This window comes from Coccinella septempunctata, chromosome 1 (assembly GCF_907165205.1).
Source record: "Coccinella septempunctata chromosome 1, icCocSept1.1, whole genome shotgun sequence".
Lineage (NCBI taxonomy): Eukaryota > Metazoa > Arthropoda > Insecta > Coleoptera > Coccinellidae > Coccinella > Coccinella septempunctata.
In genome coordinates, this window is record NC_058189.1 from 45,735,172 (window position 1) to 45,754,606 (window position 19,435).

At 33.0% G+C, this 19,435-nt stretch overlaps 1 protein-coding gene across 1 annotated transcript; it reads left to right on the forward strand.

Annotated features, from left to right (window-relative positions):
- The first annotated feature begins 17,932 nt into the window (after positions 1 to 17,932).
- Positions 17,933 to 19,189, forward strand: LOC123306895. The gene has a single exon (XM_044889089.1). The coding sequence runs from the start codon at positions 17,933 to 17,935 to the stop codon at positions 19,187 to 19,189; it is 1,257 nt and encodes a 418-aa protein (XP_044745024.1).
- Positions 19,190 to 19,435: the final 246 nt, after the last annotated feature.

Consider the following 19,435-nt stretch of genomic DNA (forward strand, 5'->3'; position numbering starts at 1 on the left):
ATTTTACAGTTATCACAATAACAGATACTAAATATATGGCTGTATCTATTGTTTTCACTACTCTTAATGTACAAGGTGATTGATTATAAATTCCCCTTCTGATAAACATTTTTTTTACTTTTGTAAAAAAAAGTTTCACGATTCGTAATATTATTTTTGAATAGGTACCTATTATCGCATTCAGGAGGAGTGTACGTTATCGCAGTCTTTCATTATAAGGGCTCGTAGGCTGAAATTCATTATCATGAATAAACATTCATTTAACCACTAATTGTATAGATAACCATAGCCAACTTTATTCCAAAGTATTTCTTATTTTTAGGCAATCGGCACATTATTATTCCATCATGAGTCGAGCTGAAAGTACACGATTTTAACGATAATATTACTTTATATTAATATTGAACTCACTTCCTATAAAAAAAAAAATTGAAAATTTTTTATTAGGTACAAAAATACATATACAATTAATATATTTTATTTTGCCACAGAAGAAATTCTTGTGTGTGGCTATATAAGAATGGAATTATTTAAGGTTAAGTTTGAAAGTATGTAACTTACTGTCAAATAGAAGACAAAAACGAATGAAAATGCACTCCATTTATTATGTTTTCTTTGTTCCTATTGGTCTGGTTCATTACGTTTCATCAACAAAGGTTGCAATATTTTATTTATTAGTTTCAGCAACGTGTGGTGTTGACTTGGAATGTATAGTTAATAATCATGTCCTGTTCTCGATGCAAAGTTCGGGTTTATTATCTATAGGCGGGAAATTTAAATTTGGTTCTATTATGTTTATCTTTATTTCTCTCTGTAGTATCCTCAGATTATCGTAGTTGATTCCGTGTTTAGTATTTTCCAGATGTAAACCTAAGGCTGAGTGAGGTCTATTTCTTTTATGTTCTTTAAATCTCTTTTCAATGCTACGTGTAGTCATACCTATATAAAATGAATTCATTCCATAACAACAATGAACTAATGAAATTGGGAATTCGAAAAATACATTATTGAAACTAAGCAACAAAAAGTTTCATACGAAGAACTTAAATGAAGTAGGGGGCATTTCGAAATAAAATAAGTGAATAGAAGAATAAATGAGCTCACATCCAACGTGAGTCTTATATAAGATGTTCCTTCCAGCACTGCTCTTAATTCCTTAAGATTCCATAATTGCCTGGTTTTTCTCACAGAATGAATAAAGCCATAGGGAATTGAATGTCGAGTGTGCTTTTTACAATTTTGTGACGAAATTTTGATCCAAAAATTAAAAATTCTTTATAACCTAGAATCGAGAGTGATATAAGAGATGATAAGATACATGGCGCTGACTGTAATAAGTTTAATATTGGCCAAACAAAACAATATTTACGTGACAGATTGAAACAAACAGAATATGACAGTGGTTATATTGAAAATATCAATAAAACAGCTTTTACATCATATTAAATGACTATGGGCCAAAAATTTCATTTTGAATCAACAATTTTCCGAAAGGAAGAGGAGATATATGGAAATATGCAAAAAATATGGATTATCTGCATATAAAAAGAATCTGTTAATCACAGAGAAGATATGCCGCACTTGAGCACGATTTATAATAATACAAGCTGTATTCACAGGACCAATTTCATAGACTCTTCCTTCAACACAAAAGAGAATATATATTACTTGATAAGACTCAAATAATGCGTTCCCTAAAGAATGCCTGCACGAATTTCACTGCTACTCTATGTGTAGGTGTAAATCATTCAAGAGTTCAACAAGCTATTTTTTTGGAACTTTTGATCCAAAATTCATCATAAAAGGTAGGAATTCTTGACAAATTAACTGTTTTCGAATAATTTTGAGTTTGAAGATAGGTATGTTCGAGGGTATGTTCTTCATCCGAGAGTACAAACACAGCTTCAACTACAAGTTGAACAAAAAATGTTGAACAGTAACTACGGTCGAAAGTTTGATTGGCCTTACTGATGTTTAAAGCCGTAAAAACGAAAAAATTTAGTTTTTGTTGATATATCAACAGTAAAAAAGAATTATTTTGATCGGTAATATCTAAAAAAAGGCTGAGAAAAAAAGAGAGAAGAGTTACTTCGTCGAAAACTACCCTTTGTGATTCCGAAAAAAGATTCATAAATCAAATAATACCCAATATTGGAATCTTTCATTTCGGTTATGTAAATTATGTAAGAAAAATCGATTATCGTTGCATACCTTCGCCCATTTGAAGATACTGACGAGATTGTAGTACGTTCAATGATCGGTTTCGACATGCGTTTATTATATAAAGATTTTTTGGTGTTTTATCATCCCTAAAATAATTGCTCGCGATTTCCGATACGCCTTGTATGAGTTACACAAAGGATTTTTTTGTAAATTTTGAATGATTTATTTAGCACCGTGAACTTTTGCATAGAATTATGTACTAAGGATATAGTATATTGTTCAACATTATAGTCACATACGTCCAACTCTTCGAATAACCAATGTATATAAGGCCATTTTTCATCTTCAATCGAAAAAGATGGTAATCGGAAGGATTGATATCAGTGTTGTCCGGCTGTTGAAGTAGGACCCATTTAAGTGTTTCTGAGTATATTTTAACGGGAGCAGCATGTAAATTAAACTATCACAGTGACAATGAAAATTCCTAATCTTCGAAATCAGACATAAGTAAACTCTGTGTTTGTTCTCTTCATAGAAATGATATAAAGATATATTTTCAAGTAGTAAATAAAACATCCAACACAGTGAGCATGAAAATTATGCTGATCTTGTATAACTGATATAAGTGGAGTCGGTATCTGTTCTCTCCTCGAGTCTTCGTAGCACTCCCATTGTGAATCATTTGATTCTTCCTTCGTTTCAATTTCTAATTCTTTCAAATTCTTGTGATGAATTTGTCCTTTTGCGAGAAGATTTTTAGCTCATTTATAGCTAGCTTCGAAGATTGTTTTCGAATCCGTATCTAGTTTGACAATACATTTTGTTATTAGAACTGCAAGAGAAAAAAACTTTTGGTGATGATGGCAAACCTTCTTATTTCTAGCAATATGATTTCAAACTTTGATAACTTGTATTAATTGTTGAGCAGATTTTATTGAATCATATAACACTATGATAATAATAAAGTATTCCACATACGCACGAAAGAATTTAAACAATATATTCATTTTCCAAAGAAGCACGAAAACTTTATTGAATCTGTAAGAACTTCTCAAATTGGTATATATTATACGGAAGTAGGTACATTCAAAACTTACATTTCATTTTTTTTGTGTTTCTCTCTTTATCGGAGAGGATAAATTTTTCACGTTCTGTGATGAAACCATATTATCTCTCTGTGTGAAACTGGTACTATAACTCAATTTTTTATGAACAGCACAAACTTCCTAGAGACAGCTGGGTACTAGTTGTACAAAAAATGTGCTGAAGTATTACAGAACCTGAATGGAAGGGGTACTTATCACTTATAATTGAAAATTTTATGTGATTCTGTAATATGTAAAAAAAAGTGTTGTTCTAATTCATGTCCCACGCCATTTTTTATGCATGAGAAAACGTCTTATTAGAGAACAAGTATGGCCGATTTCTTTGACAATGTTATGAAAAATAAAAAATTCATGAAGTACTCAGATATTAATTTCCTCATTTATTCATTTTTCGTTTATCGAAACAACGTTATTCGCCTGAAATAGTTTTCACAGTTTAAAAGCAAATGGAAATTTTTCTTTCAATTGAAAATTTAGAAGCAGTTCTTCTGTTTTCATTATTTGTGTTTTCGAATGTCATTTCTAGCTTTTTGTGCCGGAAGAGTGTGAATTTTTCGTTGCTGTTAACTCAAAAGAACAATCGAAAAAAATGACCCGTGGGTGGGAGATCAAAAAACTAATGAGGGTACAAGCAAACAATGACAAATTATAAGAATCGTGAATACTACAGAAAGAACACTGAATAAACCATCGAAGTATAATTTAAAATTTGTTCGATTTATTCAAGTTTTCATATTCTGACTGAATTTCATCCTGATCAATTTTCTTTAATTCAGCCCTAAATGTGAGCTTCGATTCGCATGTTTCTTGATAAAGATTCCGCACATTGTATAGAATCGGACAGAACTAACCGGATGATCTGCTGCCCAATGTTTTATTGGCTTATGCAAGAAATATCTTTTTATAAGTGTGATTATTATTATCATTGTTTTTGGTTTTCTGAAAAACATAAGGCATCGGTGAGCATATATAAATTTGTCGCATCTGAATGTATTCTGAAGTCAATAACATACTCTTTAAGAGTGATAAGTTTTGTTCGAATTTTATCCAAAACTATTTGTAGAGTGATTGATGTTTATTCATTTTTTCAAGCGTGATTTTCATTTCGAATAATTTATAAATTACTTCTTACAAAAAGCGCATGCCTACGATTACTCTTCAGAAAAAACAATCTTTTCTGAAGTGTAAGTCATTGATCTCAAAAGAAATAAAAAATTATATGAAATATTGCGTAGTTCAAAATAAAAATTTCTCTCCTCGAGTATTTTCGTACAAAATAGTAATAATCAAGATATAAATTTCGTGCGATACCATTTGGACCGACCCATACGCCATTTTGCAATTACACTTTAACCGTTATTCGATTGGGCATTCCAAACAAGCGATACGCCCCCTGGTATCCATTTTTGTAACTTAAAAGTTAATAGACTGTTTTTACATCGAGGAACTGAGGAGATTTTGGTTTTTCAATGAGAGCTTTCTTGAAAAACATATCTTAATCTGTTACAAATATCTTCATCTACCTCGTGATAATAGGAATGCTTAGTGAAGATTTCATAATTTGGATCCTTTGAGCAAACCTTCGAATAAGAATTTTCTGTTTAAGTGTCCGTTTTCACTATACTCCACGATGAGATGAACGTCATGTGCTGGTCACTGAATATCGGAGAAATACGAATACGAAATGTATATGCTGTCTTCCACTCTTTGGGCACCCGGTGTCCGCTACTAAAGATTTATGTCGAACTGTCATCACCATGTCGCTGCAATCTACGTACGAGATCTCAATAAGATTATCTCATTAGGTTTCTCACATATTGCTAGTTCAATCAACCATTCAGATTATTAGCAACACCGGTGATATACAGGGTGGGCAAAATTCGTTGTCTACTGAGGGGATCTCGAGAACTATAGCAGCTAGAAGAAAACGGATGACACATTCTCTAGCTCTTTTTTCTTGACTAATCCAAAACTGAAAACAGATCCAGCCAAATGTTCATAGATTTTGAGTTATGAACGAAAATTGAGAAATTGTCATTTTCAATGAAGCTGAATAACTCTATTACTTGAACTCGTATTCGAAATCCGTTGTTACATTCTACAGGCACTTTTTATGAGGAATTCGAATATGATATTATTAAATTTTTTATATAGTCATTTTCGAGATACGACAGGGATTTCTGATTTTTCAAATGTAAACTATAGTTGAAAATTCTCTCATTCTGCTGCAATTTTTTTGCTGATTTCAAAAATGTATCATATGTCGCTATTCACATGAATATGACATAAGAAAAAAATTCAATACTTTTTTCCTGCTTTTCGATTCACTGTTGAACTTTTAGTAGGCTGGCGTAACTATTATACTTGGATTAGTCAAAAAAAAGAGCTCGAGAATGTGTCGTCCGTTTTCTTCTAGCTGCTAATGTTCTCGAGATCCCTTCAGTAGACAACGAATTTTGCCCACCCTGTACACTATAGTAGTGTTCTTAAAGTATTGTATAACATTGCATGATTGATCCGCACTCATATCTGACATTGGGGCGAGATTGAGAGATATAATAATAATTATAATACCTAATAATTCAGTGAGTGATCCACAATGAGACAATTTTTATATAATTTTAAATTATTCAAAAAATGTCTGGGAAAAAGGTTATTAAAAACCTTCCTACATTTTGGCAATAAGATAATTCACATTCTTCATATTTCTAGCGCTATAATAAAGAAAGTCGTCAATAACATAACCGATGATAACCCTCAGATCTGAAAATCGGCCGAAAGATACTCCATTACTGTGTAGTACGGTTCCAAACACAACGTATGATAAAAAAACCCTAGGCTCGATTTAGTTCTTCATGCGCTTTTAGGATAACATCGAAATTTTTGCTATAAAAAAAATTATTTTTTTTATATAACAGGGGGAATCTGCGACCGTGAATACATGGGACTCTATCTCTCGCCCAGAGAAACCCATTTCTAGGGAACACTGTGGGGTTACTCACTCTCCTGAGTTCGTGACCCACAAAGCCTAAACTGTTTTTTCATTGGTTCCGGGCATTTGCCTATAAGCCATGTATCTCTTGATCGATAACGGTTCCTCCACTCTATCTTGGTTTTGCCGAAAACAACCCTTCCAAAAATATTTAATACTCCTTGTCTTGTGATCTTCATTTCGCTTCTTTCCGCAAACAACTTTTTCACTTTTTAGCCTGAGTGAAATGTTTCGAAAATTTGGTAGCAAAAAAAAAGGTTTTCGCTAATAATTTTTTCAAGCGATTTTTTATTCTCCAAATTTCTAATTATTGAATAACGAGAGGGCATGACCTGATGAAGTATCTTTGGAAAATTACCATTACAGGAAGACAATCAGATTGTTTTTAAAATACCTACCACCTATAGGAATTTGTATAACGACTTTTTTCGGGTTGTGAAAAAGAAATCTTATATGAATGCGGTAATTTGGTAGATTCGATATTTCTGAAAATGCTGGATTTCTTCAATTTAGAATAGGTACGATTGGGTGTCCACATACAGTCAATTTTTGTAACTGGTGGATGTACGGGGTTTTTCTATTTAATTTGATACCTTAATTTCTGTTGAAAATGGAGATTCAAAGAAACGTTTTTCACAGAACTTATAGGATAGAAAATGAATTAAATGTTTCCAAAATGACTTCAGAAACGGAAATATAGACTTGGTCTTCAACAGATTGAGTGCAACTTAATATTTTCAAATGGAATATCCCATACATTTTTTCACTCTTGGCTAACAATTTTCTGATCCTGATCTCGAATAGATATATAGGTCAGCATATTTTTTTTTTTAAAGAACCAATTGGCAAGCCCCAGTCAAGGGGTAGGTTGCGATAAATCAACAAACTGCATTGTTAGCGATATGCACCGAGTCAGAACCATAAAAATGTTATCTATAATAGTCCTACCAACTTGAGAAAGCGATATGAACTGTTTCATTATGTTTAATAGTGGCCATTTCGCGTAATTTCTTCAGTTGATACCACTAGGTATCTACCTACTTTTTGTATGTTATTAATGAATATTAAATGTGCTTTTTCTGCTTCTTCGATTGAATGAGAAGTTTAATTCAGTGAGTGAGGATTTGTGATCACCGAATACTTTTTTGAGCTTATGACATTGTTCCAATAATCAAAGAATATACAGGGTGTTTCCAAATTAGACTTAAACCTTGGAGGGATGTGTTAGTATCAGTCATTTGCTGTTGGTTGAGCCACATTTATTGATAAATAAAAATCAACAGTTTCCGAGTTATTTGAGTTCTTGTGTTTTTAAAAAAATTTCTAACCTACTTCATTTTTCTCAATTTTTTGTACGTTGTGCAAGTTTGATTATAATTTTCGATTATTTTCATCTGAAAAAGATATGATACGTATGAAAAAAGCGAAACTATCCACAACTTGTGGAGAGAATAATCGAAGCAGCGAGAAGATTGAGAGTAAATTTCAGGGGAAAAGTACCTAACAACTGAAGAAATCAGAAAGAGTGCTCGTTCTTGTATAAGGAATGGTGGAGATCATTTCGAACATAATTTAAATTTATTTTGTCATACATAAATTTTGGAATTTGAAAGTTGCAGGCAAATTGATATTAGAAATTGATTTTTCTTTTCTTCATAAACCAATTTCTATATTATACTAATTTTTTTTCAACATCTAATACAGGATAGTTTTGCTTTTTTCATACGTATCATATCTTTCTCTGATAAAAATAATCCAAAATTATAATCAAACTTGGTCTAGGTAGAAAAAATTGACGAAAAATATAGTCAGGTGAAAAATTTTTTGAAAAATACAACAACTCAAATATGTCGGAAACTAAATTTTTGGTTATCAATAAATATGGCTCGATGGCAAATGAGTGATACTACCACATCCTCTTAGGTTCACGTCTAATTTATAAACACCCTGTATAATCGAGGAAACTAGAAACTTAAAATCTTTAAATTTTTTTAATATTTTATTATCAACGTCATTCGTCATTCCTGAAATATCATGAGGTTTTCATAATGCATAAATAATGAGTTGGATTCGAGCAACAAAATTTTTTCTACCTGCTGTAGGATTACTCAGAATTTTCAGGGGTACCTAATTCATCATTACCCCTACTACTTCACAATAATATAAGATGACCATTTTCTTGTTAGTCTGGTAGTACACTAGGTGCAGAACGATTAACCGGTGTGGTTTTATTAGAAGAAAGATAGCAAACCTCACAAAATGGTTTCCAAGAACTTACAAAATATATCCTCCCCATTGGAGAAGAAGGCACAGAAGAAAAAGAAATGTAAGTATTTACTGCATTTTAGCATAATTCTTGAATGTATATTTTGGTAGTTTTATTGAATTGAGAGTAGAATTCTTTGACAATGAAGTTTTTTCAGATATTCATATAAATTTTGTGACAATTGAATATTTTCTGCGTTTATTATTTTTTCGTGGCTCTAAATATTGGTTTGAACTTATTATCATATTATTTCATCCTTCAAAGATATGTCGTAATATGAATTAAACGCCATCCTGATAGGAAAAAAAAGCATTTTCATCATTAATAAAAGTTTTTTTTCTTCCAGTCCCCATCACTAAAAATATTGTCAAACTTGATGCAAAATCAAAAAAAAAATTGCTTAAGTTAGCAAAAATCAAGCTTGAAACCTTCACGAAAAAGGATAAACTCAGCAATTTTGTGAGATGTTTAGAAAATTACAAGAGTCTGAGGGAATATAAAATTGAAGTAGAAGATGAAGCCAGTGATTCAGACTGGCTAAAATACGAAGAATGGAGGAGAGAGGAGACAATTCATATTCCTCTAATGTCTGAGATCGAGAGCTAGGTTGAATTTAATTCATTCAACTGTTTGTAAATAATTTTTGTGATTATTTTTTGTATTTGTATTCTGTATATAATGTATTCTGTTCAATTTTGTATACTTATAAATCGAAAAAATAGAGTCTGAAAGCTTTTGACGTTGTTTCTCTCAATGTGAAGCCAATCTAGTCAACTCAAAAAAAAAAATATTTCAATGACGCCCTGAAATGTAGTTTTGGAATATTTTGAAATTGATCAGTTTCACAACTTCTCATGGGAAGCAGCATTATTTTGAATATTCGTCTTACGCATTACAGAAATAAGAAAATAATTCGGGGCTGAATGAAAACATCTCGAGAATTATAAGAGATAAAATCTTGAAGGACCACATATTTCTTTTTTCAGAATAATTAGAAATGCAGATAGCAGATCATGAATATCTTGCGGCGTTCTCGAGTTTAAGGGCGATCAAGCTAATATTTCGCTGTATCTTGGTTTATGTTAACATTATTTTTCTTCGCACGCTCCAACGTAATCATAAAAAAATAGTCCATAACGGAAGTAGCGGGCATATCTTGATGCCGATTTTTGACATAATATTTGAAAAACCCTGGGGCAAGATTTTCGGAATTCTGGGAATATTCAATATTTCCGCATTCTTGTGAGGATGAAGATAACGTACTAAATACGCATATCTCCCTTTTTTTAGTTTTTTTTTTCGTTATTTTGAAAACTAATTGAATGAATACACTGTTTTAAAAGAAATGTATTCAGCATTGAATACTCAATAATATCAGAAACGAAAAAAAAAATTTTTGAACAAATTTTTTTTCACTTCCTGTATACCTGGAATTGCTAAGGCTTCGAAAATATTTTAGCTCAGTAGAGAATCTCGAACAATATCATAATCCCAATTTTCAGATTTCAAATATGTCCAGTTCTCCAGAAACGTCTGATAGGCACTAGAACTTGGGGCGTCTTGTATATTAAATTATTTCTATTCATCTATATGTGGACGATGTCTGTTGTCACTAATATAATCCCTCAATGTATATTGATATAGAAATAACCAAAACAGCACTACAATTCTCTTCGAGCTATTCCATGCGTTTCCTTTCTGACAAAACGATGTGTCATAAATAACCGTCGTAGAGTTTGTATGACAAACTCCCCCATCAAACATATGACATTCCGTATTTTTAATTTAAAAATTTATTTACTCGATTTTATGAATAAATATAAAATATAAATTTCACTTGTTATCATCTTAACCGACGCATACGCCATTTTGCTTCATAAAATTTCTGCAGTAGATACATTTTGCTGCTCTTCATCATCAATTTCGTTTATTTTGCTCGAATGAAAAAAATAATTTTTCTTTATTTCATTGTTGGTTCCTTCTAATAAAAAAATTCTTTGCATTACCATCGGAAATCCAAAGCTGGAGAAGAAATTTGGAAGAAATCGTGTGTTTTTTCATTTTTAGTTCACACGAAGATAGTTCAGTACGATTTCAATATCTCTGGAAGCAAACCTTACTCTTATATCAAAGCCCGTTATTCGAAGTAAATTAATTTCAGACAGGAAGAATATCATATAGAATAAGGTCCTCATGAATAAAGCTACATTTAAAATATAGTCGTGATAAGGATTTGCAGCACTTCTTGTTTCTTCCGTCATATAAATCAAAAATTGAATTGTATCCACCGATTCTTTTTAATAAGTCAATCCAAGAAGACAAGATGATTACTGCATCAAGTATGTGCATAAAAAAGAATTTCATCAACTAATAATTGATAAATATTGATAAGAAATTTTACTGAAGGGAAAACTGAAGAAATGTAAAGATAATTTAAAACTTTCATTAATAAGGTAGGTACGATTGAAACAATCGTAATAAATCAGTAGAAAATTATATCTTTCACTCGATTGAATGGAAGATCAAATTTTTTGTGAGATTTTTCAGTTTTATAACCTCAAAAATTGTCGCTTAGACACGAATTTTTTGAAACGACGAATATTCCTTTTTCGTGGTTTCAGCTCTAATATTTATAAGAATCTACTTTTTCATAACACCAAATCATTTCTTTTAAAGAGTAATTTCTTCATATAATCCCGGTCACTATTTTTTAGGGTCATATTTTTCTCAATCTCAACCAAAATTATACCGAGGACTACGAAAGATTTTCACAAATAGTTAATTTTCAGTGGTTTATAAGGAGAGTAGCTATCATCTTCGTTTTTTCAAACAGTCAATTAATTATCAATTTTTGGATTTGTATCGACTTTTGGATTTCAATCATGACACCTGTGATGCTCTACGGTTCTCTTCGGATATTATAGCGAAATGATATTCAGGATGATCACAAAAATTATGGCTACTGACACTTTAACGCCTTGTTGGCAATTTTTCGCACTAATTTTTATGAGGAAGGAATGCAGAATAAGATGCCTTATTTTGTTTCCAGTTTTCAACGAATACCAATTTCTAACGTTAACCAATATTTTATTAATCTAATTAAAAATTGATCACCAATAAGAAATACTTATCAACATTATGACTTCAATCGATAATTTTGGAGATATTAAACAAATGACACTTTTCTAAGGCCTGTAACGCGGCAGATTTTTTAAATTTTATATCATTAAATCAAATAACTCAATATTGAGGATTTTGAACATCAAGAATCTGTATCTGCGAAACTCATTTTCATTCAGTCACATTTGAGCGCATTGCTCATTAAAGTTTCGACAAGTCCTATTTTTATAATTAATGCAAATGTTGATAGAACAATAATTATACTCTTCCCAGTTAGACCATCAAGAGACAGAATCAATAGAACAATGAATGAAATCATAAATTTTTGTTCCTCTGATTACAAAATGTACAGGAAACTGAGAGGAGTTCCGTGACTATTCCGAATTTCGATACCGAGTGTTAAGGCAAAAAGTTTCAATATTTTGGAAGATGATTATAGACCTCAAAATAAGTAAAAAAAATTCTATAAAATGGGTCCGCAAAAGAGCCGTTTACTAGATATAAGCGATTCCCTATGTATCCAATAATTAGGATGAATACATTACTTTTATTTTATAAGAATTACATCAATTACAGAAGGTCCAAATTAGAATTAGCTTTTTGACACTCGATCTTATGACAATTGCTTTTCAAAACATGCGTCCCTAGATCCTTTTTTCTTCAATCATAGCACTTAGTTCCCTCCGTTGCGATAGGAACGGGTTTTCTATTCGAATACATATATAGATATTGGACGCGCTCTTCAAATTTTTCAATAATATAATTGAACCCTCTGTTTTCAAATTGATTATACTAGCGCAACCAAATATAATATTCGATTTATTCTCATCTTTCAGTTGTCTTGTTTACTGAACTGAATAATATCTTCTCTAAGATATTTCGCTAGTTCTTAATATTTTGAAAACCAGGGTGATTGTGAAGGAAATTGCTGAAAATGAAAGTGAAGCTTTTATTATATTAGAATTGAGAATTAATTTAGCATTCGGGAAATACATTTAAAAGTGTTCACCCTAAACAATGAATCAGAATATGTGAAAACACTCAGACAGGACGATTTTGATGACAGGGGGACATAAAATCTGGGATACAAAGCTTGTTTCCACTATCAATAGAGAGGGTTGCAACCCCATCAGGAATTTGAATAGGGAAAGTGAGAAGTTTTGTGGCACAAATATGTGCAATGATAGTTTGTATGAACCTGCAGTTTGACTTCTTATTAAGTGAATACTGACAAAGTTACAGGATGTTTTTCATGGAATTATGGAACCGTAAAACTGAATGAAACAGAGATGTTTTAATTGATTGTATATTTCTATAAAAAAAATATTTTTTACAAACAGTTTGAAAAATTTATCACAAATTCTCAAATTTCTGCTGATTTTAGCTTCTTCTTCAAACGAAAGATAATAACGGTTTTATCGCTGTATGCAATCTAATGGTCTATTGGTTTTTTATGATTCCTTTGCTGGAACGCAAACAACATGATAAATTTCCTTCTGGTTTTTAGAGGTAGCATCAGCGGATTCTTCGTTGCCATTAGATTTCTCCTCCTTCGGCTGCTCTACTTTTCCCACCAAAGTCCACAACTGCTGATGCAACGCCTTCTTTTTCATTTTCTTACCTAAAGACAAATTATTTTATGAAATACTAATTCTTTTCACTCGAATCTATGTATAAAGGTATCGTGTTAATGTACTTTGTTGATAAAGCTATAAAATGTTTTAGAAGATATGAAGGGTTTCAAACTATACACCGGATGTCCGGATAGTATTAAAAGTTCACTGACTGCATGTGTAGTACTTTGTTTTCTTATTTATCAAGTAAAGATACTCCTCAAATAATCTTCCAGCAGTTCGACTTATAAAACTCGAAACATAGAAAATTATTTTTTATGAATGTAAGGAACGAATTGATTGTTTTTCAGTTGTTCTGAAAATTGACAGCGAATAACAATATTCTTCATCATATTGCTTAAATCATAGGCTTGTTGCACGGGTAAAAAAAATAACGACATTTCTTCGAAAAGGGTATTTTGCAAATCAATAATAAATGCATTTCTGATAGTTTTGCATTCAATTGCTTCAGGTACTACCAAGAACCCAATTCGTGAAGTGAACGCATCATTGAGCAATTCTTCGAAGGAGCAATATTGTTATTGTCTCTTGATATTTAGGAATTATTTCCACGAAATATTAGTCCTTAGGTGATATCGGTAAGAAGTCGGTAACGACCAAATTTCATGAAATCATTTTCGGAATATAATTACTCATTTATTTTCAGCACCCACATGGAAATTCCACAAAAATATTCTGATATTTATATTTTTTTTCTTGTTTTCTGCCCTGCTTTTTTAGTTACAAATTAAATTTCGAGACGACGAGAAGATAAAGAAGTTTTCATGTAAATTTTCATCGAAATATGTTATAAAAACTGTAGAAAAATGATTTTGATAACAAGATTTGTAGACACAAAATTTCAACTTTTTTTTCTCATAAAAAAAACAAACTAAATTGGAAAAACAGAAACGGGGCGACATCAAAACGTTCTATAGCTTCAATTTAAAAAAAATCAAGGCTTCACGTACAAAATTGAAAGCGTAAATTAAGTACTAGTTAATGCCGTATTTGAATGAAGATTCTTGTGATATTACTTCCCCTCAACCTATGTGGTTTTTCGATAAATTATCTCGAATGAATTGTGCGGTTTATTCCAAACGAAAAGAGATCTTACCAAGGAAAGTTAAGAGAAACCGTTATTAAATTATCACTGCATCAGACCGTCAATGGCGTAGTTATTCATTTTCTTCGAGCAAATACTGATTAAATTCACTGCAACAATCAGCTGCATTGCCAGAATGTATTTGAAATAAATTCCCTTCTTGTCTTATAAAAATCTAATGTAAATAGGAACAATGCTGAGATGAGAAATAATACACAAAATAGCTTAAAGTAATCATTAAAATACTTAATTATTAAAAGCTACTGCTGTACTTACTGTAGAGGGTCTCGCTCACTGGTCCTTCGAAGGGTTCCTCATACCAGAAATTATCTGGGTAGGTGGGAATTGTACTAGAAGGAGTTGTAGATGTAGCCATTGTTGAATGAACTTTGTCACAAATTTATATTGTTAACTTGTCGAATTTCGTAACTCTCGATCGTGAGCTTTCTGTTAGTAGAACTGCAGCTTTACAAAATATTTTCACATTTATACTTTTGTCCCCACCCAAAATCTTCAAGTATATTTTGAATATACCTACCCTCATAAATACAATTACCCCTTCTCTAATATTCGTTCGAACAGGCCCATTTCACTTATCTGTCTAATGACTATTGGTTCTCTATTGTACCACTCTTACAATCGTTACTTCCTACTTCCTAGAAATAGATAGAGATACAAAGAAATAAACATTTCACAATAAGTACAAGAACAGATACTAAATATATGGCTGTATCTATTGTTTTCACTACTCTTAATGTACAAGGTGATTATTATAAATGCCCCCCCCCGATAAACTTTTTTTGTCCCTTTGTAAAAAAAAGTTTCACGATTCGTAATATTATTTTTGAATAGGTACCTATCGCAGTCTATCTCATATCTGACATTGAGGCGAGATTGAGAAATATAATAATAATTATAATACCTAATAATTTAGTGAGTGATCCACACTGAGACAATTTTTATATAATTTTAAATTATTCAAAAAATGTCTGGGAAAAAGGTTATTAAAAACCTTTCCACATTTTGGCAAAAAGATAATTCACATTCTTCATATTTCTAGCGCTATAATAAAGCTCATTTTTATTTGTAGTGACACTCACAAAACCATAATCTACAGCTAAGGTTTTCAATCGGATTATCAAAATTGATTATGTCGTTTAGAATAATAATAATAATAACGATAATACCCTCTATTTTCATAGTCAAATGTAGATACCGTTGAAAAGAAAGTCGTTAATAACATATCGGATGAGAACCCTCAGATCTGAAAATCGGCCGAAAGATACTCCATTACTGTGTACGGTTCCAAACACAACTTATGATAAAAAAACCCTTAGCTCGATTTAGTTCTTCATGCGCTTTTTAGGATAACATCGAAATTTTTGCTATAAAAAAAATTATTTTTTTATATAGCAGGGGGAATCTGCGACCGTGAAAACATGGAACTCTATCTCTCGCCCAGAGCAACCCATTTCTAGGGAATACTGTGGGGTTACTCACTCTCCTGAGTTCGTGACCCACAAAGCCTAAACTGCTTTTTCATTGGTTCCGGGCATTTGCCTATGAGCCATGTATCTCTTGATCGATTAATTTCTTCTTGCACATTGTCGTGCTAGAGTTTTCAAGTTCGTCCATTTCGGATATCTCTTCTTAGTATAGTTTTAATAAGTTACCGTACTCATTTCAATCTCTCCTCAGAAAATAAAATGATCTTAGAAAGCGATTCAACGAATCGTTTACTGCACGAAGGTACTCCCTGGAATCGTGCCATGAAAACAATATAATTTTGTTAGAAACCGTTGATGTGAAAATAATGAACTCGGCTTCTTGAATAAGCATACCTTCAAGGAGGACTTCATTGTCCTTCCCAAAAGGTTTTATGATTTCTAGAGATTACATTGACACAATTGCTCTACCTGACATCAAACATAATCCTGAAGATAACGGTTCCTCCACTCTATCTTGGTTTTGCCGAAAACAACCCTTCCAAAAATATTTAATACTCCTTGTCTTGTGATCTTGTGATCGTGTGTGTCACGCTTTAGATGGTGAACATAGTTTGAAAAGTGCTCCTGAGAATTTCAGTTGTTTGGTAACGTAGACTGTGAGTTTAATTTCAAAAGTTTCGTAAAATCTTCGGCGTAACCTGCGTTACAGTTGATTCGAGCTTTCCTTCAATGAGGCATTTCTTTTTTTTCTGAAATCGTTCATTTTTCCTGTTATTAAATAACCTGCATTTCAACAATAACAATTCGACTGCATATGCTCCTGCTCTGGATCTAATTGTTAAGGCGGGCCATACACCTACGGACTTCTCTTCTTACTCTTTGTTCCTGTTCGTCCGAATTGAAAAATGCCTTGTCACAGTTGCTGCAAAACCATCTCACAGAGTGACGAAAGTATTCTGTGCCATTCTAGTGGGCATATTTTTCACATTGTATGTACAAATATAACAAGTACTGATCTCAGGACGCTGCTTGAACTCAATAAAAAATGGTCTTGCCATTATTGCACTTCATCCAAAAGAAATAAAAAATCAAATTCAACCTCTTCAGTCTCCCAGCCAGTTCCGTCTCAGCAGGCTCAGGATGATGCGGCTCCGGTAACTATGAGGGAGTTTCACCTGCTTATGGCAAAGCTTGACAATCTCTCCTCAAATATCTCTTGCATGAGGGACGATATTGAGTCCATTAAATCTAGTCAGCTTCAGCTCTCGATTGAGGTGGCAGGTTGCAGCGCTAACATAGTAGAACATGATCGGATTCTCGCAGAGCACGCTCGTCAAGTGGAAGCTCACACTGCTCAGCTTTCCTCCCTCGATAATGGTGTTTCCTTGATCAAGACACAAATTGAGCAAATGAGTGTCTTGACCCCTCACGAAGGTCATAATAGTCCAACTTCGGCCAATGAACTTTATGTTGAGATCGAGGAGCGTAGAAAGAGGTCAAAGAACATTATGGTCTATAAGTTGCCTATAGAAAACAACGTCACAAATCTTTTGGTACCTGTTAATCATATGCTAGCTGAAATTGATCCAAACCTCAAAGCCATTAAGGCCGTTAGAGTTGGCAAGAGAAATCCTTCTGATGCCTCCCTGAAGATCACGATGGAGAGTTCTGAATCAGCAATTAAGGTCTTGAAGGGTAAAAACAAAATTTCAAATAAAAGTGTGAAACTTCACTCGGACCTTACTCCCATGCAGATCCAACACTTGAAAGATTTACGCAAGGAATTAAATTGTCGTAGTTCTAATGGAGAAGATCTCACTATAAAATATTTTAACGGAGTTCCTAAACTTGTAAAATCATCAAAAAACAATATACAGGATCCCTTGGTAGTGCAGGGGAGGAGCTGAGTGAAGTTATGGTATATTATCAGAATGTGTGTAGTATAAGGGGTAAATCTAAGTTGTACGAGTTCTATAAAAATGTTGGCATTTCATCATATGATGTTATTATTCTAACTGAGACGTGGCTTGATCAATCTATTAAGAATTCCGAACTTCAAATTCATAATAATTATAATATTTATCGTTGTGATCGTTCGCATAAATCAAGTTCTAAAAAGATGGGGGGTGGTGTCCTGCTTGCTGTTAAAAAGTGTCTTAGATCTGAAATTATTCTTACTTCTAATGAGAACGTGGAGGATTTATTTGTCTTAGTCCGTGGTACTAAAAGTGTTTTGTTCGGTGCAGCATACATGCCTCCTTTGCTTGGTGTTGAGTATTTTGAGAGTCATTGTTCTAACTTTGAACATGCCATGGTATCTGTCAAGCCGGACTATGTGGTCATAGCCGGTGATTATAATTTAGGAAATTGTGTGTGGGTGAATGACGATTTGGGTGTTGGTCTTAGTGGTGTGAATGATTTGCGTGCTCAAGCTCTTGTTGATACCTTCGGGTTTTATGGTCTTCACCAGGCAAATGCAATGGAGAATGTTCATGGCAGAGTATTGGACTTAGTTTTCACGCAACAACACGATACCGTGGTTGATTGTGCGGTTGATGTTCTTTCTAAATTGGATGCGCATCATCCTGCACTTTCGTTTACTTGCAAGTTCTTCAGTAATGTATACAATGAGTATGAGATCACTGCATATGATTTCAGGAATAGCGATTTTGATAGTTTGAATGTCTATTTCAGTTCAATTGATTGGGTTAATTCGTTGCCGGTTGATGCTTCTGTTGATGTTCTGGTGGATACTCTTTACAATTGTATTTACGAGGCTATTTATGTGTTTGTTCCTAAAAGACGTTTGAAGAGAACTAAATTTCCTGTATGGTATTCACACGACTTGAGGCAGCTTGTATTGGAGAAGAAAAAATTTCATAAGAAGTTCAAAATATCTAAGTCTTGGGATGATTATCTTGTGTTCTGTAATCTGAGAGCCCAATGTAAGTCGCTTGCAAGTTCCTGTTACGCCTCCTATGTTGATCGGGTGGAGGGCCATATAAAGAATAATGTCAAAGCCTTTTGGAATTTCGTTAACGGAAAGCGTCGTGATAACGATATTCCTTCTGAGGTCATGTATGGTGAGAGATGGCTCAACAGTGATCGGGACATTGCAAATGGATTTGCAAATCATTTCCAGTCAGTTTTTGCTGCGGCCTCTTATTCACCTTCTGGGATGACGGAGGGCGACTCCACTTCTGGTTGTGATGTGGGTGGTATCTTGAAACTTGAATTGACCGAGGTTCTGCAAAAACTTAATAGCTTGGATATTAATAAGGGTCCTGGTCCGGATCAGATTCCCACTATTTTTTTTACGCAGATGTTCTTCATCCCTGGCTTTACCTCTTCAAATTGTCTTCAACAGATCCCTTGAATCTGGTACTTTCCCATCCAAGTGGAAGGAAAGTTTTGTCAGGCCTGTTCATAAGTCAGGAACTAAACTCAATGTAAGTAACTATCGCCCAATTTCCATCATAAGTGCTATACCTAAGTTGCTTGAACTGCTGGTGTATGATAGAGTCTATGAGAAGATTTTGCCAGGTATATCTCCTCGGCAACATGGTTTCTTGAGAGGCAGAAGTATCGAAACTAATTTGATACTTTTCACGCAGTACTCCAT

Excerpts from the sequence above, each read along its gene's own strand:
- LOC123306895 (XM_044889089.1), top strand. The coding sequence starts at position 17,933 with ATGGGGGGTGGTGTCCTGCTTGCTGTTAAAAAGTGTCTTAGATCTGAA.